Consider the following 24,237-nt stretch of genomic DNA (forward strand, 5'->3'; position numbering starts at 1 on the left):
GAGCACTTTTATCAAATGCAAACCTAAGCAAACAATCGGCGATGCCATATTCGACAATATGGCTGATGAAAATGTTGCCATTGTCAAGGTACAAACAGTTTCGCCACCAAACAAAACTAGGGCAGACACCCCTACCAGTACACCCGTAGAAGTGCTTGCGTCCTTTGGGGCAAAAATTATATTTGTTGATGTAAATGCTTCTTCGCCAAGCACGCTGCAATTGCAATTATTAAAGGAGTCAGAATAATGTGTTTGGGTAAGGTAACATATCTTTGGGGGAACTGTTACCTTGTGAGCTACCACATTTAAATTCTGGCTCAGTGTGTCAGTTTAGCATTTCATTTCTCATTATCATATTCTCATCCTAATTATGCATCTGATTAGCCACTAGACATTAAACAACAATTGACCATCCATCCATCAAATGCAAAGCATATCAAGATAAGAGCTAAACTATTTCTCCTCCTCAACCCCTGTAATGTCATGAATGAACAGCATTTTTTTTTTTTTTTTTTCCTCCAACTCAAATTTTTCAGAACAGTTATACGTGAACAAAAAAAAAATCTAAGATTGCTATTTTATTTTTATTTTTTTTACCTCCTCCGACCCTAACCTTTGACACTAGTTGTCCGTAAACCAACTAATTAAAAAAAAAAGGCCTCATATGGAACCTGTTAGGGATTTAAGTATCATGCCACCATCAATCCCCAAAAAGGTTAGGAAATCTATGTTATATCAAAAGTACATAATTCTATTTTTGTATATTTGTAGTTTATGGTGAGCTGTGATATAAATGAAGAGGACAAGAGTAATATGAAAACACAGGTATTCTAAACAATGTTTGTGGAGGATTGTATCATTAGTATATAAATATATACATTTCATCAACATATAAAACAGCAAAAGGGTATATGGGTTCAATCAAAAGCCTTACATTCATGAGGACAAAAAAGCATCAAAAAAGATTAATAATCTGCAAAAAAATATATAGAAAATTAAAGATTGATCAACATAAAACCTTCTGTAACCATGGTTAAACTCAAAAGAACAACACATTTACACAGAAAATGATTCATATTTTAATTAACATGTTGCATTGATTAAAACTATTAAAAACCATGTATTTGAATAAATACAATTAACTGTTGGAAGTCTTTGTGCTTTTATAATCTGCATTTCATTAACCTACAATATTTTGGGCATACAACATTCATGACAAGAGTGCGTAATTTAAATTTGTATAATAAGTATTCATTTAATCAGTAATGTAAACAAATAAAATTTACAATATATTTTTTATCTGTATGTTTTGTTTTTGTAGAATGTTGTATTACGTCATTTGAATATACTGCTGGGCTACAACCAGACAGAGAAATCCTTTACTGTACCTCCACATAAACTTAGGTTTGTTAATAGAGAAATCCTTTACTGTACCTCCACATAAACTCAGGTTTGTTAATAGATGTGTTAATAGAGAAATCCTTTACTGTACCTCCACATAAACTCAGGTTTGTTAATAGAGAAATCCTTTACTGTACCTCCACATAAACTTAGGTTTGTTAATAGATGTGTTAATAGAGAAATCCTTTACTGTACCTCCACATAAACTTAGGTTTGTTAATAGATGTGTTAATAGAGAAATCCTTTACTGTACCTCCATATAAACTTAGGTTTGTTAATAGATGTGTTAACAGAGAAATCCTTTACTGTACCTCCACATAAACTTAGGTTTGTTAATAGATGTGTTAATAGAGAAATCCTTTACTGTACCTCCACATAAACTTAGGTTTGTTAATAGATGTGTTAATAGAGAAATCCTTTACTGTACCTCCACATAAACTTAGGTTTGTTAATAGATGTGTTAATAGAGAAATCATTTACTGTACCTCCACATAAACTTAGGTTTGTTAATAGATGTGTTAATAGAGAAATCCTTTACTGTACCTCCACATAAACTTAGGTTTGTTAATAGATGTGTTAATAGAGAAATCCTTTACTGTACCTCCACATAAACTTAGGTTTGTCAGTAGATGTGTTAACAGAGAAATCCTTTACTGTACCTCCACATAAACTTAGGTTTGTTAATAGATGTGTTGATAGAGAATTCCTTTACTGTACCTCCACATAAACTTAGGTTTGTTAATAGATTTGTTAATAGAGAAATCCTTTACTGTACCTCCACATAAACTTAGGTTTGTTAATAGATGTGTTAATAGAGAATTCCTTTACTGTACCTCCACATAAACTTAGGTTTGTTAATAGATTTGTTAATAGAGAAATCCTTTACTGTACCTCCACATAAACTTAGGTTTGTTAATAGATGTGTTAATAGAGAAATCCTTTACTGTACCTCCACATAAACTCAGGTTTGTTAATAGATTTTTATGCCCCACCTACGATAGTAGAGGGGCATTATGTTTTCTGGTCTGTGCCTCCGTTCGTCTGTCCGCTTCAGGTTAAAGTTTTTGGTCAAGGTAGTTTTTGAAGAAGTTGAAGTCCAATCAACTTGAAACTTAGTACACTTGTTCCCCATGATATGATCTTTCTAATTTTTATGTCAAATTATAGTTTTGACCCCAATTTCACGGTCTACTGAACATAGAAAATGATAGTGCGAGTGGGGCATTCGTGTACTATGGACACATTCTTGTTTAATAGAAAAATTCTTTACTGTACCTCCACATAAACTTAGGTTTGTTAATAGATGTGTTAATAGAGAGATCCTTTACTGTACCTCCACATAAACTCAGGTTTGTTAATAGATTTTTATGCCCCACCTACGATAGTAGAGGGGCATTATGTTTTCTGGTCTGTGCCTCCGTTCGTCTGTCCGCTTCAGGTTAAAGTTTTTGGTCAAGGTAGTTTTTGAAGAAGTTGAAGTCCAATCAACTTGAAACTTAGTACACTTGTTCCCCATGATATGATCTTTCTAATTTTAATGCCAAATTATAGTTTTGACCCCAATTTCACGGTCCACTGAACATAGAAAATGATAGTGCGAGTGGGGCATTCGTGTACTATGGACACATTCTTGTTTAATAGAGAAATTCTTTACTGTACCTCCACATAAACTCAGGTTTGTTAACAGAGAAATCCTTTACTGTACCATCACTAAAACCAGGCATGACCACAAATATTAGACAGATCAACAGATTATACCAAATAAAACCCTATCCTAACCAGACATTGCTTCTAAAATTTTATTCATTTCATAAATACTTCCTATTTTATGGCATTAATAAAATGATGACCATACATTATACATACATAAGTTATATGTTGTAAATAAATATCATGTTAAAATTGCTCAAATTAAGTGTTTCCTATAAACTTGAGAAATGTAAATGTCATATTGATTCTCATTTCAGAACATCAGCCGTCTTTAATTCTTTCCTGAGTGGAGTTCCATTTGTAAGTTTATTCATTGAGCAAAATCTTTGAGGAAAACCCATAAAAAACAAACAACATCCCTTGTATGTGTTTTTGAATAATTCAGTAAGACTTGTATCAATATAGTGCTGTCAGAATTTCTTTTAAAAACGAAGTCTTTTATATGAATTTAGATTTAAGTAACACTAGTTGAATATCTTCTAATAAAGCCACACCAATTAAATTTTTTTTTACCATCCTATAACCAATATTGTTTACAAAACAGAAAAAAAAAACAAATATAAGTTCATGAAATCCTTCATACTGAATACAGAAACAAATCTTATCTGTCATCTCATTGTATTCTATCCATTATAATTATTGATGAGCTAAAGATAAAAAATGGTATTCAGTCTAAACAATAATCAGCACTTTTCTACACCAGAGAATCATGATTAAAAAAGGATGTACAATAATAAGGATAAGTGAAGCATGGAAACACAAATGTCCTTATTGTTATAATAAAGTAACTTCTGGATCTATCACTGACCTATCTGTTGAAAAGCAATCCTGTGAGTTTTGTATTGCAAGTAGACAAACAATATGCTCCCTCTAAAGACTGATTTTTTACTCAAACTTTATCATGTTTATAGGTTTTGGATCGAAACTTCAAACTTGGAAATCAGATCCTTCCAATAACATTACTTCTGCTACAGCATGGACCATCTCCTCAGAGATATGCCAGTGATTACCAACCTCCTAACTATACGCTGTGGTACCTGGAACCTCATACACAGATATCATGGCTGACTACACTACTAGTTATATTGTATAAAGTAAGTGCAATGAAAGGGGCTACCTTTACAATAGTCACAATAGAATACAAAAGAAAAAAATGTTAATCTTTTACATTTGTAATGTTTTGATGTCAAGTTGTGTGAATATATCACAAATTTTTTTATGCACCATCTACGATAGTAGAGGGGCATTATGTTTTCTGGTCTGTACGTCTGTTTATCCATCCGTGCGTCCGTATGTCCGTTCCTCCAACTTCAGGTTAAAGTTGTTGGTCAAGGTAGTTTTTGATGAAGTTGAAGTCCAATCAACTTGAAACTTAGTACACATGTTCCTTATGATATGATCTTTCTATTTTTTATGCCAAATAAGAGTTTTGACCCCAATTTCACGGTCCACTGAACATAGAAAATGATAGTGCGAGTGGGCATCCGTGTACTGGGAACACATTCTTGTTTTACATGTTTTGAATAACAAACTTTCTCTAGTGATCCTTAACAATATTTTTGATAATTTTAGTGAGGTTTTTCCTAAATTAAGAAATGTAATTTTGATAGATGATTACTCTTAAATGGTAATGTATCCTTTTTGAATCACTGAAGACACATTAATTGTCAAAATGTTCACTGGGATGAAACCTGTACAAGCGGACTTATAGTCTCAAAAAACTGTATTAGTAAGAGTCCAAATACAAAGGGCTGTTGGAGACCATCTAGAATCCAGATACATGTATATTGTCTAGCATAAAAGATATGATTTTATATGAAGACATGTCAACACTCATAGGAAAACGTTAAAAAGAGATAATGATAAGCGTGATGACTTGCCTTATAAATATTGAGCTAAATTTATAGAATTCATGCAGAAATATACAACATCACATATTTATTTGTTTTGCAGTATCAGTTCTATACCTCTCCTGTATCAGCCATTATACAAACATTGATAAGAATTGTCATAAATACAGTAGATGCTCAGCATCATAGATGTAAAAAGTCACATGAGGAAGGGTTTATACCACCTAGTCCTACCATACTGAGGAGTAGAGGTGAGTCAAAGGTTTTATTAGGAAGGATTTATACTGAGGAGCATATGCAAGTCATTAAAGGGTGTCTATCCTTTCTTATCTTGCTTGTGTAAGCATCGATTTATTAAAGATTTAAAATTGTGCAACGTTTAACTTCAAAAAAACATCCAGGATGATAACATGTTAATTTGATATCAATATATACTGCTTTGTACTTTATATTGACCGATTTTTGGTGTGATAGTCATAAAAGTATCAATTTACATTGAAACATGTCCCCTCACTGGACACTTCATTCTGATATATGCCCTTATTCCTAAATGCCATGTACTTTGCAAAGATGTAGCAGGAGCAAATGGGGCTTTAAGTTTTACCCTTGTCTACGTGACATCTCGAAATGATTTCTGTTGTCTTACTTTAGTTTTCCTCAATCAAATGTTATGAAACTTAAACTGAATGCTTATAACCACAAAACACTGATCAACTTTGGTGGTGTCACTTTTACTCATCTAGACTTATTTCTTTTCCTTTCTCTTACTTTTATAAAAGTTTTCCACTACCAATTGTTATGAGACTTGTACACAAAACTAAGATCAACTACGAATTTTGATAGTGTCACTTTTACCGTTTGAGAGTTATGACCCTTTAAAACATTAAATGCAAGTGGGTGCATCATTTGTGTACCATGGACACATTCTCTATTTTTAGCTCACCTGGCCCTAGGGGCAAGTGAATTTTTCTCATCACTTTGCGTCCGTCGTCTGTCGTCCGTCGTCATTATCTTTTACAAAAATCTTCTCCTCTGAAACTACTGGGCCAAATTAAACCAAACTTTCATCTTTAGGGTATCTGGTTTAAAAAATGTGTCCGGTGACCCAGCCAACCAACCAAGATGTCCCGCCATGGCTAAAAATAGAACATAGGGGTAAAATGCAGTTTTTTGGCTTATAACTCAAAAACCAAAGCATTTAGAGCAAATCTGACATGGAGTTAAATTGTTAATCAGGTCAAGATCTATCTGCCTTCTAGTTTTCAGATGAATTGGAATACTCGTTGTTGGGTTGCTGCCCCTGAATGGGTAATTTTAAGGAAATTTTTCTATTTTTTGTTATTAATCTTGAATATAATTATAGATAGAGATAAACTGTAAACAGTAATAATGCTCAGCAAAGTAAGATTTACAAATAAGTCAACATGACCAAAATGGTCAATTGACCCCCCTAAGGAGTTATTGTCCTTTATAGTCAATTTTTAACAATTTTCATAAAATTTGTAAATCTTTACTAACATTTTCCACTGAAACTACTGGGGCAAGTTCATTATAGATAGAGATAATTGTAAGCAGCAAGAATGTTCAGTAAAGTAAGGTGTACAAACACATTGCCATCACCAAAACACAATTTTGTCATAAATCCATCTGCTTCTGTCTAATATTCACATTGACCAAGGTGAGCGACACAGGCTCTTTAGAGCCTCTAGTTTAAAATTTAAACCAGCTGAGGGCTCAATAAGAGATCTGCAATATTAAGTGTGCTTGCTGCATTAGGCAACTAAGCCAGATTCAGTGTGAAGATTATTAATCTGAATAAACTAATAGACATAAAATAAAAAAATAACAAATGTATACAGTCACATTGAAGGAGTTAACAATTCTTGTGAATACATATTACAACAACAGCAGTCTTTAAAATCTATAAATGATGTGTATTTTCAGAGCCTAGTAAACTGAATGACCTAGAAAACATCCAGGAAACAGATACACCTCCATCAAGTCCTAAAAATCTAAATGATACTGTTAACTTTGATGGTGGGGCTGTTCATTTTAAGAAGGGTGATAAAGTGTCTCCAATCAGAGAACAGGTGATTGAGGAAGCTGTAGAAACCCCAAAACGTCCTTTAACAAGAACTACTAGGAAACCAAGGAGACTGATAGAGTACAGTGAACCAAACATGGAACCAGCCAGGGATAATGTATGTATGGCTGTAAATATTCATGCCTATTGGTACAGCTGTAGCTACTTATTACGTACTTATAGATTATCGGTGATCATCTCAACGAGATTGATTTTCTCGCTAGAGCCGGGACGGCGAAAGCGAGAAAGGCAAACGAGTTGAGATGATCCAATGACGATTTACCAATTTACCAATGACGACGTTGTCAATGTCATTTGAATTTCATGTCAATTTCGTTAGCAACGCCACGTGCATGCTTAGTTTCTAGCGATAATTTTCCATCTCAAGCGAGTAGCATGATATGAAAATTATCACAAAAAAAGATCAAAGGAAAAATGCACAAAATAGCGATAAATGAATGTTATCCATACTTTATAGAAACAGAGTGTATGGAGTAAAGATAACTTAACATACTATTGCAACAGTCTGCTATTGCAACTTGTCTGAAACCACACTACAGAATTTCATGAAATTTTTTAGATAATAAGGTCATACTATGTACATGTGCATTGATTTGAAGAAAAAAAATCTGAATACAACCCGACAAAAACGTGTGTATTTTTGAACACTTAAGTTCATGTCTAATTTTTAAAAACAAAATCTGATATTTAGTATCCAATTTATAAAAACAAACCAATCGTATTTTCTGATATAAGGTGTACTTATATGCTAAGTTTCATTCATCAGGTACAACCCAAAAATGCAACATCAGCAGTAGATATACCAAAGAAGAAGGAGGAACCAAAAGATTCCTTTTCTACATCACCTGCCAAAATAGAAACTAGTCCAGTTGATGACAACACTAAAACAATATCTGTAGAGAAAGTAATGGCCAAAAATTTACAGGAATTCTCTAAACAACCAGAGAAAGGTATTGGAAAAATCAAATCAGTGGTACCTGGTGATGGTATTAAGGTTACCTGTCCTCCAATGTTGTCAACTGGGGTGTCCAGTAGTGCTACGGATGTGTCAAGTACATGGACAGGAGTGACCTCTACTACAGACATGAGCCATGACTTGACCTCTGAACTAGAGAGTGCTGATGACAGTGATAAGAATCAGACGACCTCTGACACCGATTCAGATAAACTTAATACATCAAGGACCAGAACAGAAACCACAACTGACGGAAAAGGTAAAAGTTGTACTCTTTTTTTTATTAAAGAAGGAAAAATTTTATGATATTGATTGGTGATTGTGTATGTTGCATCAGCACACAAAGGCTATATTGTGGCGAAATTTATTATATTGAAGAAGACCATTAAGTTACATTGTGTATTTACAGATGAAAAGAAGAGTTCAAAAGGGACAGGACCAAAACCTAACTTTAGACAAAGAAAGAATAGGAAGACTGGTCTAACTACTGTAGAATTACAGACTATATTTCCAGAACTCAATGAACCTGCTCCAGATGAAACTACCACCACTAAATCGTAAGTATTTAATATTTTTATCACAGTTGGTTTAAGAGTTAAACTGTTCTGTATATATATATTCTAGTGTAATACTTTAAGGTCCATTACATTAAGAAGTATTAATTTCACCAGTACATCAAATGTGATGTGATTTTTCTCCTTTTGAGACAGTTCCATTTCAAATTTAAAAACATGAGGCTTGCTGTGCATTTTGTGCATTTGAAATTACCAGTAATTGAGAAATTTTTCATTTGATTACTATGATACATTTTCATCTCTATTAATATTACAATACTCTGAGTGAATCAGGCATTCTTTCATGATAAAATGCATACAAATATGTTCTTTCTGTGCAATATATTAGACATGGTTGTCTGTTTTCTTTAATGTAAACATGTCTTCATATTAAGACTTTTTTCTTCCAGAAGGAGAAGTAGAAAAAGTGAACTGCTGGCAAAGAAGGCTGTAAAGAAACCATCAGCTTCTAGATATGGTGATAATGTAATGTTAGACAGATGTGCTGAATGTAATGCTATCCTGGAGCAGTATGATGATGATGTCATTGGTTACTGTATTGTTGTCTTGGCAACCTTTATACACAGAGAACCATCATTGGCTACCCCATTACTGTTAGAAATGTTACAGTGTGTATCTAGGTAAGAACTCTTTAAATCTTATTTATTGAATTCATAGTTGTATTTCAGATTTTTTTATGTTGCTGCATTTTACTATATGAGTGTAGATATGAATGAGAATAATCACTTAGGTACAACTAAGTTTTATATAAGGTCTGGGTTTTTTTTCTTCAAAATGTAAGAGTTGACCTTTTGCTCTAAGTTTTTCAAAGTTTTATTTCTATGTTTTTTAGGATAGCATCAAGCAGTCCATATGCCTGGCAAGCTGAAAGGTTAGTAAATTTGTTCATTTAAATGTGCAAGTGTGATACACCTTTTCTTTTTGACATCTTATAGATAAATAATACTGTGCAATCTTTTTTTTTTAGTTTTCTGTCTTATTGCTGCCATTCATCCTGTCATAAACTTAAACTTATAGTGTTCTTTTTGGATAACCAATCTGTTAACTAATCGATCTAGTCACAATTTTAATTAACTTTCCAGTCTTCTGAAGATTTGAAAATAAGGATATGTGGTATGATTTTCAATGAGACAACTATCCACTGGAATTAAAATGAAGTGATTGTTAATACCAGTTATCTGTAATAATTTTTGTCATTTCAGTAATCTGATGGTACCAGGTAATAGTTTAAGCATTGCCAGACAGTTCCTAAGGTGTGTCTTACATCAGCTAGCACCCAATGGTATATTTCCTATGTTGTTTCAGAGTAATTTTGAAGGTGAGTGTGACAAGTTATAAGGGGAGGGGGTAAAACTTTTAGTTGTTAGATGTTTGTGTTGAATCTTTGCTCTTTATGTCAATACCTTATTTTTATTATGCCCCATTTTATGGGCATTATGTTTCTGGTCTGTGCGTCTGTCTGTTTGTCCGTCCGTCTGTTCGTCCGTCTGTCTGTCCGTCCATTCATCCCACTTCAGGTTAAAGTTTTTGGTCAAGGTAGTTTTTGATGAAGTTGAAGTCCAATCAACTTGAAACGTAGTACACATGTTCCTTATGATATGATCTTTCTAATTTTAATGCCAAATTAGAGATTTTACCCCATTTTGTTGAAAGGTAATTTTTGCTCCATTGTTAATGATAGCGAAGGGTCTATTATGTTCTAATTCACTTGTTCAAACAAACATAAAGTTATGTTCACATCGCTACTTCATTTCTGAAACCTTCTTCCAACCCAAACTGTATACTATATCATCTTGGTATAAAATAAAGAAACACATTTCTGATTTTGTCCAGCACGGTGACCATGTCCATTTTATTAAACATTTATTTGTACAAACTTAATCATCATTAATTTTCATTGTCCACCAAAACATTGGATTCACTGAATGTAAATACGTAACGTCCACTAAATAAAAAAATTTCATGGTACACTGGCCTTACAGAATATCTAAAAATAAACAAATATCATAATTAGTACACATCCAATTAATCTCTGAACTACATAACAATTCTACACTACTGTAAATATGTCTACACTGTAGTAGTAACCAACGTGGTCACTGCCTAACCTCAAAAACTGAAAAAAAAACGTGCTCCTTTTATTATATTCTACCCGCGAAATCCAAACCAGTTCTTACAATAGGTATTACGCATCTAAAAATAACTATGTGTAGAGCACATAGATATATTTACAAGTTGATGTCTTATATTAGTGATGAAGGTTCAAACTAGAATCAAATCACCTTTAAGTCCATGTAACACATTAACGGCTTTGGTTAAGTTCTGCATAAAGTTTCAGATCCAAGCAACTATAGATATAAAAAAATCATATTTTGTCAGTTGATGCAACATATTTAGTGACAAAGGTCCATACTTAAATCAGATCAACATAAACGCTTCAAACAAACAACTTGCTATGGTATGCCCTGTTCTTCCCTTTGTGTCCATATTTATTTTCATTCTGCTTTACACTTTTCTATATAAACAAAACTGTCAACCAAAATGCAGTTAGTGAATAATTAAATATATATATACAATGATATATTTAATATATTGTTACAGATACTTATTTCTTCAAGACAATGGCTACAGCTTTGGTAGATTTTACAGAACTGACATGTCAAGCTCCCATACAGTTTTTACTTGAGGTATTTATTTCTGTTTTGTTTGCAATTTTAAGCAAATTTACAATGTAATTTTTTTTAATTTTGAAACAATAAGATCCATAAGATCAAGATGTTGAAAATTTGGAAATTAAAACTTTGTGAGGTGATCGATGTTGACATGCTTACATTATTTCAATTTCTTACAGGGACTAAACAGTAGAAAGAATTTGCCATCAGACAACATAATGTTACTGCTGAACAACTTATCTATGTATATCAACTGTATATCACTGGAGTCTTCAGCACCAATGTGGAATAGTATTATATTACAGTTTGATATCTTCCTGAGGAAACTTCCAACAGTATTACCAAATCCATGTGACATGACACCAGTACTTAAAATTATTACAGCTATATTGAAAGTGTCTGGTGTGAGCACTGCAAGGGTGAGTCACTGTTATAGTATTTATAGTTTTTAAAATGAAAATTGAAAATCTCAATATTTATGTCAATGGTGTCTTCCTCCTATTCCCACTTTTTAAAAATACTATTCCTTCTATTCCCACTTGCAAATAACAATAGATGTTTTGATAAATAATTTGTTTTTATAACAATCAGGGTTAATTAGAATTTCACCTAAGATTTACCTGTATTTTTGTTAAAGCACAACATATTTGGTACACTGTTTAGGTATAATACCTTGTTTATTTTTAATATGTTTCTTTTTTCATCAAATAAATACTTAAAAATAGAGAAAAATTATGATAAATAGATTGGAGTGAGATTTATTTTTAAACTTTTGAATTTGTACTTAAAATTAAAGAAAAATTATGATAAATAGATTGGAGTCAGATTTATTTTTAAATTTTTGAATTTGTAACTTTAAAAAATTGTCTGCTTTACTAATAAATCATGATATAAATAATATTATAACCAAGTATAATCTTATATATATATATATATATAAATATATACAAGTCGTCTAAACATCAACCCAACAATGTTAGATCTGTAAATTTGCTTTCGCAAATTTTTGGTTCTTCCCTTGCCGGGATTCGAACCCATGCTACTGTGATATCGTGACACCAAATCGCCTGCACTGCAGCCGTCCCGCTAGACCACACGACCACCTGGGCTCTCAAAAAAAGAGCTTTCGCTGGCCGTGTGTTACCTTTCCTCGTCAGTTTTAATCTAGCAGCGTACTACAGTACATGATATATAAGGCATGAAGATGTTATTGTTACAGATCAGCTAAATTATCTATAGTAAAGGATCCTACAAATTAATGTAATATACAGTCACAGAAAATAATTATATTTATAAGTACGTCTGAGTCAGTGACAACTCTACAACAGATGTATCCATCGGATCGCCATCAATGATGGTGATACATTGCTGTGTATATATATCTTTATTCTCAAAAACCAAATTACAGAAAGGTATAGAGATAATTATACGTATTTCAATACAATTACATAAATAAATAATATACGAAAGTAGATACATGTAGAGGCATTCACAATTGTTCACCCAGAAAAGTTCAATTTGTTATTGATCTCCTTAATAAGTTTACAAAGTTCGTTCAGTTCTGTACATTTTGGGGAATTCATTAAGTCATAAAACTTCAATGTGTTTGTTCTATTTCTATTGTAAAATTCAATACATTGTTTTCTACAATTATCGAAAGCTGAACAATTAAAAATGTAATGGTATTCATTACCAATGGCATCTGAATTACACAATACACATTTTCTGTTTTCTCTTTATGACTGCTATAATTATCGAGGATATGTCACTGTTTGCCAATACCCATAACACATAGTCAGCTATAAAGGGCCCCATGACAAATGTAAAACAATTCAAATGAGAAAACTAACACTAACAGCCTGGTTTATGTACAAAAAATAAATAAAGAAAAACAAACACATTTGATAAACAGCAACAAACGACAAGTACTGAATTACAGGCTCATGACTTTGGGCAGACACATAAAGGATGAGACAGCAACTAGTATATTCTGATTTTCATAGAACAAAGAATGCAATGAATTTTGAAACTATATGTATATACACTCAAATGATTAGTTATATATGAAATATGTAATTTTCAAATTTTATATCTATGTTGTATTTTTATTTTACAGTTTATTCTTGAGCCATTCTCCAAGTTGTTGAGTTTTGCAATAGAGAACTGTAACTTCAAGCTACAACACATGTTGGATATTTGTTCCCTTGGTAACAGATCATATGTTAAGGTAGGTAACATTTGATAACTTCTTTTCAAATTCAATTCAGTAACATTTTGCACACAGTTTTTGGTGTTGTCTATGAGTTGATCCACTGATGGATTTATTTATAATGACAGTGTAACCATTGTTGTTCTTTCTGTTTGTGTACTATGTTTAATAATCCTTTTATTAGAAACCTCATGCAGTTTGTAAATTTTAGATTATCAAGCTTAGGTGCAATAGACTTCACAATATCGGGTCACTTTGTCACATTTTATACTTGAGTGATTCAGTAAAGTTTTTGATGTTTTCTGGAATATTTCTGTATGTATTCAATAGCACTACACATTTCTGAATAAATGTAAACACTATTATTTCCATTTTATGCTTTAGGTTCTGCAGCTTTAAAGATTTTGTTTAAAGTGAATCTTCTATGAATGAAAGGAAATGTGCATTGATTGGATTGGAATGCAACATAACAACACAATTTAGACTGTAAAATACATATATGTATATAGTTTTTGGGATACGATTGCTTTCAAGCAATCTGTAGACTTATACCATTGACTCAGGTCCATGCCCTCACGTCAATCGTTTTATTCTAAACATTAAGAAACATCTCAGATTCTTAGATTGTCTTGCTTTAAAAGGTAAAAACAAACAAAAGGATTGAATTTAAACAACTTTCCTTTAATGTTCTTCTCATAATCTTCATGTTTCAATATTTCTCTTGACTTATATGCGTGTTTTTAACAACACGGAAAATCAGAATTAAACAGTATTTATATTTATTTATATTTAGTGCTTTTATAAATTTAGAAACATGTCAGAGGGAATTCCCCAGTTTTGATAAAATTCGAGAGTTTTCTGAATTCCAATAAATCTATTTTTGTCATATAAGAACTGAAGTGGAGTTTTTCTTATATGTCACCGTTATGAAACTGATATGTGATATTGTACTTCCATAAAGAAATGGAGAACCATCTAGTTCTTTTAATCTGTTAATTAACATTTAATATACGTCCTTGCTATAAATGACAAGTTTAGGGTTTGTTTATGTAATTATGCGCATTCGTATAGTTTTCTTGACTTCAAGGGGTATCAGATTGAATGGTTTCTCTGGATTCCCCACTCCATTGATTAATTTGAAACTCATGAGATCCTTTCTATGTCTGTTTGCTATTTAGGGTTATTGTCGTTGCATAATTTTAAATCATATGCATCATTTAAATTAAAATAAATGGAGTCCACGACGTAAAGATTTAACTAGAACACCCCTTCAGCCGAAATGGAGTCTTCCATATTATCGCTTCGAGTTGTCTCTCTTCCGTAAGTAACTTCCAAATAAGACAATACGTCGAAAAAAATTCACTTGTTCTGTCGATAGACGTCGTATTATATTAAAAGCGATCGCAATTTAAACATAGGAATGTGTACGGAAAGGAGTCATTCCCACTGACCCAAAGGAAATTAAATATTTAAAGAGTTAGAAATGGGGTTCCTCCTAGAATTCACGTAGGAAAATAGGTGATGAGATACGAAGTGAAATAATTTCTCTCACTCTAGCGACTGCTGTGGAAAGTAAACTTGGAATTGCTAGTACAAAAATAAAACACAATAATTACATTTTTCATACACTTGTATGGAGGATTGGCTATTTTTAAAGTTGAGTTACTACTTAACTTACGTAAATTACATTTTACATGACTTTGTGCAGTTGAATTATTTTTGAAAATAAAACTAATACATGTATCAATGAAAACAATGGCAATTGTATCCCTCAGAGCAATCATGCTCTTTGATTGTTTATCTTGTAGGAGAGGGACAAGTTATACCTGACAAGAACAGTTGTGTTTGAATTGGTCCAGGCAATGAAGTTTAAGATCAGTTTGCCTGATGAAAATTTCTTGCTGCTAGTTCAGGTAAGACAAGTTATATAGGTTAGTAATGGCATACCATGGCTTCTTTATTAGTTTATCCTCAGTCGCATTAATAGCTTTACTCTTACTCAGTGTGCATTTAAACTTGTCTTGACCAGTTTGATAAATATTGATCAACAGCATGCTGAATAAATGGTTTCCTGTAATTTCCTACCTTATTCATTCATAACATGGAATTTTCTGTTGTATCATTTATTAATATAGAGACAGAATTAATACCTTGACCAAGTCTAGTACAATACTTATAAACCCTCGATAGTTATATTTTCTTAATTTAAAATGCTTGAAAAACCTTATATTTTATAGTTTGTAATTTTAACTATTACATTTAAAACTGAATAGATATTGCAATCAATGGGGTTCTTCAGGCGATATGAAATAAATACTTAAATAAGAAATAATTTGCTTAAAAAGACAAACCCATGTCCCATTTGTAATATTCTCTGGGGCCGTATGGCGATAATAAGAACGACAAAATTTGAAAGCAGCGTGTTCTTTGTATTCCACATGAATAATGATACAAACAATATATGGGGTTTACATAAATCATATCAGACTGATATCAAAGGGAAGTAACTCAACCAACGTAAATCAAAGTACGTACAAGTACTATATAAAAATAATGTTACATCTCCCTTCTCAACAAAACTAAAAGAAAATAACATGCACAAGTTATACAAATACAATGGACAAATTCAAATTAATGTTCCAATATAAATTCAGTGTTCAATAATTGTCCTGGCATACTAAAGTTCATTTGTAAGCATAAAAAGGACTCAAAATGCATGTATACACCATATATGAATTAAAAAAATTATAAGCATATACAAGAAGTTACATTGATTCAATGATTTTACGCTTTACTATACGTCCCGATCTTGTAATGTATAAACCATCAGAAGGATTTTGTTGGGTTTCTGTAGGTTCTGTATCGCTCGTAATTTAGGGCGAGTTATTAATGTTCGAAGTAGGTTCGGCTAATTCAGGGGGTTAGATTGCACTGTGGTTCATTACAAACAGGGGGTACAATTGTGTCATTTTCAACAGTAGTAAGGGGTACTGTAATGACTTGGCCAAGCGAAATTCCTTAGAAAACATGTGTATTTTCATTCAAGCACCTGTTATCGGCTATGATTCGATTTTGGGCTATTTTAAAGTTTGACACCGGTTCTCACCTTTTTAATTCATTTCATTATTGCTCACAGTGTTCTATGTAATCCGTTTTCCAAGTGTAAAACCATTTTTAATGTTGTAGAATTGAGATAACTTATGTAGTTAACTTTCACTTTCACTTCAGTCGCCATTACCGGCACAATGATTTTTGTGTATTGATTATGCAAATGAGGTGAACTGTGTGAAACCTCAGGTGAACTTTATGTACCACAAGCGTAAAACAGTGTAGGAATACTATAGCGGTTGTAGATTGATTATTACAAGATTATTGTATTAAAACTATTTTAATTGTGATTGTAAATTGTACTAAGATGATTTTTATGTTCCGTAAACATGTTGTTTACGTTTTTATGTACTTAATTCTAGCTATCAAGGATTATTTTCGTTCTTGTCAGGCCTGTTCCCAGTTCCCTGTTCGTTTCCCCGTTAAGAACCGTTCGTTACCCCGATAGCTTCATCGAGGTATAAAAAGCTTGCACCTGTTTGTCAGGGGCTCTTCCTCCTTAGTTAGAACTACAGAGATGTTGCCAGATATTCGGTCAGTTGATACCGTCGATAGCTGAAGTCATATTTTCATGAGATTCTAAGCAGTTTTACTGCAGTTTAGAACTTTTTGGACGTTTTCTGTTCACTATAAGTCTAGTATTCTAGTACTTAGATCAGAATCAAAAATGGATTTAATATAATTGTACATGTACATATAAATAGCTGGTCTATTTATTCAGGCTAGCTTTCATTTGCTAACCTGTTTCTTTGAGGTAAACGGATTAAAGTTACATGCCTTCCCCATTCCCCTTCTCGCTTCCCATTTTGTTAAGGACATTTTGTTAAGTATCCTGTTTGCTGAGATTTTCCAGTATTCAGGGAGAATATTTGTAAATTCTGTATATTTGTTAGGCTAAGAATTGTAAGAAGCTAGAATAATTACTGTTTAACTACTCTCAATCTCAGCGATTGAAGTTTGTCTTCCTGTGCTTACTCCAGGAGGCTGAAGTCTATTAGATAATATAACAAAGTACTGTTATTTTTAAAGTATAATTTATTAGAAGATAGCATAGATATAATATATGTTAATGTTATAGCATATTTAATAGTTGGTTGAACACTGTAGCAAATAATTTAGATAAAAACTGTGTAATATTGTTTACTGAACAATTCGTGAATTAACTGATAAAACATCTTTATGCTCATAGTCCAGTCAATCTAGCATAAATTTGACCCTAACCTGAAAGTAATTGCAACAGAAGATTTTTGAGTTTTAATCTTTAGCATTATACCCCAAATATACACAGAAAAAAGTCCCATAAAATCTAACTTGAGGAAGACTAAAAAAATCACCATTTAAAATTCCTATGGAGATTTGCATTGAAAAGGGAAATAACTCTTGCAAAAAAGGCAGAAATATAAATAAAAATTGATATAAAATTAAAACTTTACCGCTTCTATTCATCAGAATGTATTGATTCTTGTTTTTTTAGCGGTCTTTAGAGTATAACAAACAACTCTAAAGGTGTTTTCATATATTTTATCAAGCTATAATCTAGATTTCGTAATTTATTAGTTGACCATTTATTGAATTTTTCAACATGTCAAGGTGAAGAATCTCAAATTTAATAAAAATGATTAAGCATGTATTCTTCTTTTTGTGGTTTAAAGTTTCTTAAGATAAGTAAGTTGCTGAAAAAATATAATATACAGATATAAACAATACCAAATTTTCACATTATTTTTTCAAAATGGTTACAAAGCTTCAAATTTGCAATTTCTTGAAAGAAAAATGTGCGAAAAAAATAAAACTACCCATAACACTTCGGTTTTGTACATTTCATGAGATGAAGATTATGTAATTTAGTCAAAAACAAACTTATAACCCCATCAAAGTATCATACTATACATAAATTTCAAGAAAAACAACCAAAAACTGACCAAAAAAGACTAATTTTTGCAAGAGTTATCTCCCTTCCCAATGTTAATTTCCATTGAAAATCTAAAATGCTGATTTTGAGTTTTCCTCAAGTTAAATTTTAAGGGACTTTTTTCTGTGTTTATAAAGGGCATAATACTATAGATTAGAACTGAAACATTTTCTGTTGCAATTAGTTTGAGGTTAAATCTTAGTTTGACTGGACTATCACAATTATCTTACTTTTCCTTGCTGAAAACACATAATACACCATAGTTGTCCAACTGGTCTCTGATTGTTGTCATTACACTGTCTCGTGAGAGAATAGATCTTCTTGTTAGACCGAGACAAGAGACTATTCGATTATCAGATAGATAATATTTATTTGTGGAATAGTCTGATGGTACTGCCCTGGAAGTTTCCACTTCTTGAGTGTTAGTTTATATGCGATTCCAGGTTATAGAGGTGCAGCCTCTATTTTACAGTGTAATGCTGTTCTATGAACTACACGATAGAAAGTGCGTTTAGATACACAGACTATTACGTATTTGAATATTCTTTACCCATATTGTTCTCGCAATTTGAGTTTCTTGTTAAATATAAAGTGAAGTTAATGTGTCAGAAGTATTTTAACCCTGTTGGTCTGGTAATATAAAGAACACCCGTGTTTAAACCATTCTCTGTTTTAGACTAGCTTATTCTAGTCTATTGAGGTTCCCTGTGTACCTGTAAACACAGGTGGTGGCAGCAAAGTAAAAGACACCCGTTTGGCCAGTTATTACAGTACTTCCTCTCTGGTTCCTATTATATGACGCCTATTGCGTCTATAAATACCACCATCTTGACTTTCTATAATGTACGACCTACTAGCAGGGTGTTGACTAGAGATAATAGCAGGTTTCCAGAGTCCATCACTTCCCCTTATTCTGACAGAATCTCCAGAAATTAAAGATTTTAATGGTTTTGAGCCTAGCCTTGTCATAGAACTTTTTCTGACAAGACTTTTTACAATCAATTTTACTCTGAACTTCGTTATAAAGGGGGGTTTTTGGTATAAGTCCCTCAAGAGTGGATGGTAGAACTGATCTGAGTTTTCTGCACATCAGTAACTGTGAAGGGGTATATCCAATATCCAAAGGAAGTGTGCGATACTCCAAGAGAGCTACATATGGGTCTTTACCATCCTTTTTACATTTATTAAACATATTTTTTACAGTTTGCACTGTTTTCTCTGCCAACCCATTAGATTGAGGGTAATGGGGACTCGAAGCTATCAAAAAGACCAGGGTAAGTGTCCGACAGAAATTTGCGCGACAGGGTATCAGCCACGGGGATACATTTTCCGGGCAAATGTACAACATCGAGTTCATAACGCTGTAACCATAAAAACCATGCATTGCAATCTTGCGGGGGCGTCTAACAATGATTTTTAACCGGATTTTTGTGACAAAAATGTCGGTTATTGATTTGGGGATGTACGGCGGGCGGCCAGTCGGGCAGCCGGGCGGTTGGCAACCAAATGTTGTTCGTGCATTTACTCATGAACCGTTTAACCAAAGCTTTTCAAATTTTAATATGTTGTTACAGACAACAAAATGAAGGTCAAGTTCAATAATGACGATTTTGACTTTTACCGTTCAGGAGTTATGGTTCTTGAAAGATTGAAAAATGGCATTTCCAGTCGTGTCCATGCATTTACGCATGAACTGTTCAACCAAAGCTTCCCAAATTTTAATATGTTGTTACTGATGACAAAATGGAGGTCAAGTTCAATAATGACGATTTTGACTTATACCGTTCAGGAGTTATGTTTCTTGAAAGAGTGAAAAATGGCTTTTCCAGTCGTGTCCGTGCATTTACTCATGAACTGTTCAACAAAAGCTTTTCAAATTTTAATATGTTGTTACTGATGACAAAATGGAGGTCAAGTTCAATAATGTCGATTTTGACTTTTACCGTTCAGGAGTTATGAATCTTGAAAGATCGAAAAATGGCTTTTCCAGTCGTGTCCGTGCATTTACTCATGAACCATTTAACCTAAGCTTTTCAAATTTTAATATGTTGATACTGATTACAAAATGGAGGTCAAATTTGATATTGATGATTTTCACTTTCACTGTTCATCAGTTATGGTTCTTGTGATATTTGCAGGACAGAAATAAATGTTAATAAATCCGGTTTGCTGTCGTTGTGACAGCCTCTTGTTTCATAATTGAAACGAGCAGTTTATGGTCCATTTCAACTCGGATACTACGACCATAAATGTATTGGTGAAATCTGGTACACCCAAAAACAATTGCGTATATTTCTTTTTCTATCTGTGCATAATTTATTTCTGATGTTGTTAAGGATTTCGAAGCGTAAGCTACCGGTTTGTCGTTTTGCAGTAAGACTGCGCCTAGACAGTATTGGGATGCGTCAACTTGTAAAGTTAAGTCTTTCGTTGGGTCATAATAAGAAAGAATCAGACCGGGTGAGCTCGTCAAAACCTCCTTGACCTTTTTAAATGCCGCAATTTGAGGTTCGTCCCATGCAAATTCAACGTCTTTGTTCAATATTGCTGAGTTCTGCGTAGCACTCGTCAATCTTCGCTTGAAAAATGTCTTGTGAGCAATAGAGACCAAATGGCAAACGCTTGAAACGATAACGACTGTAGGGTGTATTGAAGGTAGTAAAATATGAAGACGGCTCGTCAAGACTAATGGTCCAATAACCTGATCGGACATCAAGTTTGGTAAAATAATGCGCGTTCGACAATTGAGGCAGAATATCCTCTAATGTTCGCATCGGATAGTGCGGACGCTGAATCACAGAGTTCAGATCTTTAGGGTCCAGGCATACCCTTAGCTTACCATTAGGTTTTTCGACAACGACGAGGGAATTAACCCAAGGTGTGGGGCTGTTTACTTTACAAATAATGTATGAGGTTTACATAAATCATATCAGACTGATATCAAAGGGAAGTAACTCAACGAACGTAAATCAAAGTACGTACAAGTACTATATAAAAATGTTACACCATTTGGTTTATTTGGTTCACTGCCATGTACGTAGTTTTAGATCTGGAGAAGGAAGAAATATTAAAGAGTGTTTTATTTGACAGTGTTTTCTCTCGACTTACTCCATAGCCAGTTATATTCTGTGTGAGACTTATTTAACTTGTAACATTATCTTATAGTTTGTAGTGTTAGATGCAGGAGGAACCATTGCAAATACCAACATTCTAGGCGAACAAGGGATGTTATATATGACACATGCCAACATGTTAATTAGCACATGTGCAGCAGAATCTATGAGAGATCATCTAAATGAATGTTTGGAGTTTATATCTGATATACATACACTATCCAAGGTCAAGGTAATAATATAAAATATAGAGCATTATATCTGACATGCAAACATTATTAAAAGTCAAGGTATTAAAATACATATAGATTATCAGGTTTTCTACACATTGATATTGTAAAATATCAACTGCGAGTCACAATGTGAACCTTTTTAGCTGTTGAGTGCAGTGAACGAGCTAAAAAACTTCACAGTGTGTCTAGAGGCTGATATTTTTCGATATGTATACAAAGAAAACAGGATTATCTGTTTATCGTTCTATTACTGGTCTTTTTCATCCTCCATAAGACAGTTTTACGCTTGACAAAAGCAAGCTTGATAATGTCTCCTCTCACAGATAATGCGCTGATAATGCCTGCTCTTGTCTCAAAGCCATGATACAAGTATTATGGAGCAACTGAGCAGGGTGATATAGACGGAGGGAAGGACCATAATATAAAATACAAAGTTGATATCTGATAAACATACACTATCCAAATAATGTAAAATAATGTAAATAGAATAAAGTCCAGAGTTTATATCTCAAGTCAAGTCAAGGTAATAATATAAAATATATATAGAGTTATAACTCAGAAACAAACACTGCCCATAGACAATGTAACTATACAAAGTTTTTCTAACTAGTCCAAGATTGCTCTGAAGTTTGACAGCCTTTCATTGGATGTCAAGACTGCAATTCATCTACTGTGGATTCTGCTGATTTGCTTTCATATCTTTTATTCAATAGAACAACATGAAGAGTGGTAGTACTAGTTTAAATGAAGATACTTTAGGTAGTCAGCTAAAGTCAGGGATTGCACAATATATAGCATTGGAAATCACCAGAGGGAACAACAGAGACACAAATAGGGCTATAATTAGATATTTGCCCTGGCTATATCACCCACCATCTACAGTTCAGCAGGGGTAAGTCAGATAAATAATTTTTTATAATATCAAAAATGGTAAAAGAATTGTGCGTTTAAAAAAAGGCTTGCAAGTTCATTACCAGCATACAATTAGGGAAAAACAAAAATATGAATATAAGAAAAAAATGTGCTTGCAAAGATTCCTTGAAAAATGTAAATCTTAAAAATGTTGTCATGCACACAAAAAACATGTACATTTTCAGAAGTTGGCTGCTATGTCCCTCCTGCTTCTATTACCACAAACTACAAGATAATTTCATAAAGTTTCTTTGCTCCTGTCCAACTTGACATCATCAATTTTACTTAGTACAAAAACAGACCTAGCTGTCTATAAAAAATAACAAAAAAAAACACAATTAATGGTGAAAGAAATTTGAGCAAAATAACCACTGTACTTCAAAAATGAAATGTATTGCAATATCATAGTAGGCTTCTCTCAGTCTTGTAAGAAATTTTAAATAAGGGGTGTTACCTTTAATATATAGATTTTGATTCTTTGTTTTCTAGCCCAAAAGAATTTACTGATTGTATTGGCCACATCAGGACTTTGTCCTGGGTTTTGATTGGTTCTTTGACTCACACTGCCATGACAGAGGGGGCAGCACCAGTTTCCTGTTTACCAATACCATTGGATGCCAGTAGTTATGTTGCAGAACATGTATTGGTCATCATGACTGGGTTTGATGAAAGGTCAAAGGTAATTAATAGATACTTAGTGAGAATTGTTATACTAATAAGTTATTTTCATTAATATATCATCAAATATAAAAAAGAAGATGTGGTATGATTGCCAATTAGACAACTATCCACAAAAGACCAAAATGACAGACATTAACAACTATAGGTCACCGTACGGCCTTTAACAATGAGCAAAGCCCATACCGCATAGTCAGCTATAAAAAGCCCCGATAAGACAATGTAAAACAATTCAAACGAGAACCCCATTTTAATATATGTACAGACAACTTGCCATCCAAGTCACAATTTGTAAAATATAATAAAAATTGCAAGGGTGGATTAGTATTTATACATCCAAACATCATAATACTTAATTAACAATTAATAAAACAAATATATAATAACCTGTGAAAGCTCTCTCATAGGCAAACAACCCATAATGGTAAAATATAAATGCATACACCAACAAACATAGGGACACATTCTACTGCATATACACAGCACGAGCAACAAACCCTGCATATTTTCTGATACTGTTAATTCAAAGGAACATTTTATCCTTTTATTTCTGAAAAATATGAGCTTTATAAAAACTGGAATTTCATTTTTTGTTGAGCCTGCAACTTTTGTTGCAGAAATCTCGACTTAGGGATAGTGATCTGGCGGCGGCGGCGGTGTTAGCTAACTTCTTAAAAGCTTTATATTTTAGAAGGTAGAAGACCTGGATGCTTCATACTTTGTATATAGATGCCTCATGTTACGAAGTTTCCGTCAGTCACATGTCCAATATCCTTGACCTCATTTTCATGGTTCAGTGACCACT

General features: G+C 33.0%; 1 protein-coding gene across 3 annotated transcripts in view; it reads left to right on the top strand.

Annotated features, from left to right (window-relative positions):
- Positions 1-24,237, top strand: part of LOC143067892 (protein unc-79 homolog) — a 67,117-nt gene that overhangs the window by 37,023 nt on the left and 5,857 nt on the right. For all 3 annotated transcript variants that reach the window (XM_076241501.1, XM_076241502.1, XM_076241503.1), the window contains 18 exons: positions 772-825; positions 1,322-1,404; positions 3,369-3,411; positions 4,023-4,205; positions 5,065-5,212; positions 6,906-7,162; positions 7,832-8,279; positions 8,430-8,577; positions 8,985-9,215; positions 9,428-9,466; positions 9,798-9,913; positions 11,197-11,282; positions 11,447-11,686; positions 13,384-13,494; positions 15,285-15,389; positions 21,662-21,841; positions 22,556-22,734; positions 23,244-23,433. In XM_076241501.1, the coding sequence (XP_076097616.1) occupies positions 772-825; positions 1,322-1,404; positions 3,369-3,411; positions 4,023-4,205; positions 5,065-5,212; positions 6,906-7,162; positions 7,832-8,279; positions 8,430-8,577; positions 8,985-9,215; positions 9,428-9,466; positions 9,798-9,913; positions 11,197-11,282; positions 11,447-11,686; positions 13,384-13,494; positions 15,285-15,389; positions 21,662-21,841; positions 22,556-22,734; positions 23,244-23,433 (2,841 nt within the window). The remainder of the gene's footprint in view (positions 1-771; positions 826-1,321; positions 1,405-3,368; positions 3,412-4,022; positions 4,206-5,064; positions 5,213-6,905; positions 7,163-7,831; positions 8,280-8,429; positions 8,578-8,984; positions 9,216-9,427; positions 9,467-9,797; positions 9,914-11,196; positions 11,283-11,446; positions 11,687-13,383; positions 13,495-15,284; positions 15,390-21,661; positions 21,842-22,555; positions 22,735-23,243; positions 23,434-24,237) is intronic.

This window comes from Mytilus galloprovincialis, chromosome 3, assembly GCF_965363235.1.
Source record: "Mytilus galloprovincialis chromosome 3, xbMytGall1.hap1.1, whole genome shotgun sequence".
Lineage (NCBI taxonomy): Eukaryota > Metazoa > Mollusca > Bivalvia > Mytilida > Mytilidae > Mytilus > Mytilus galloprovincialis.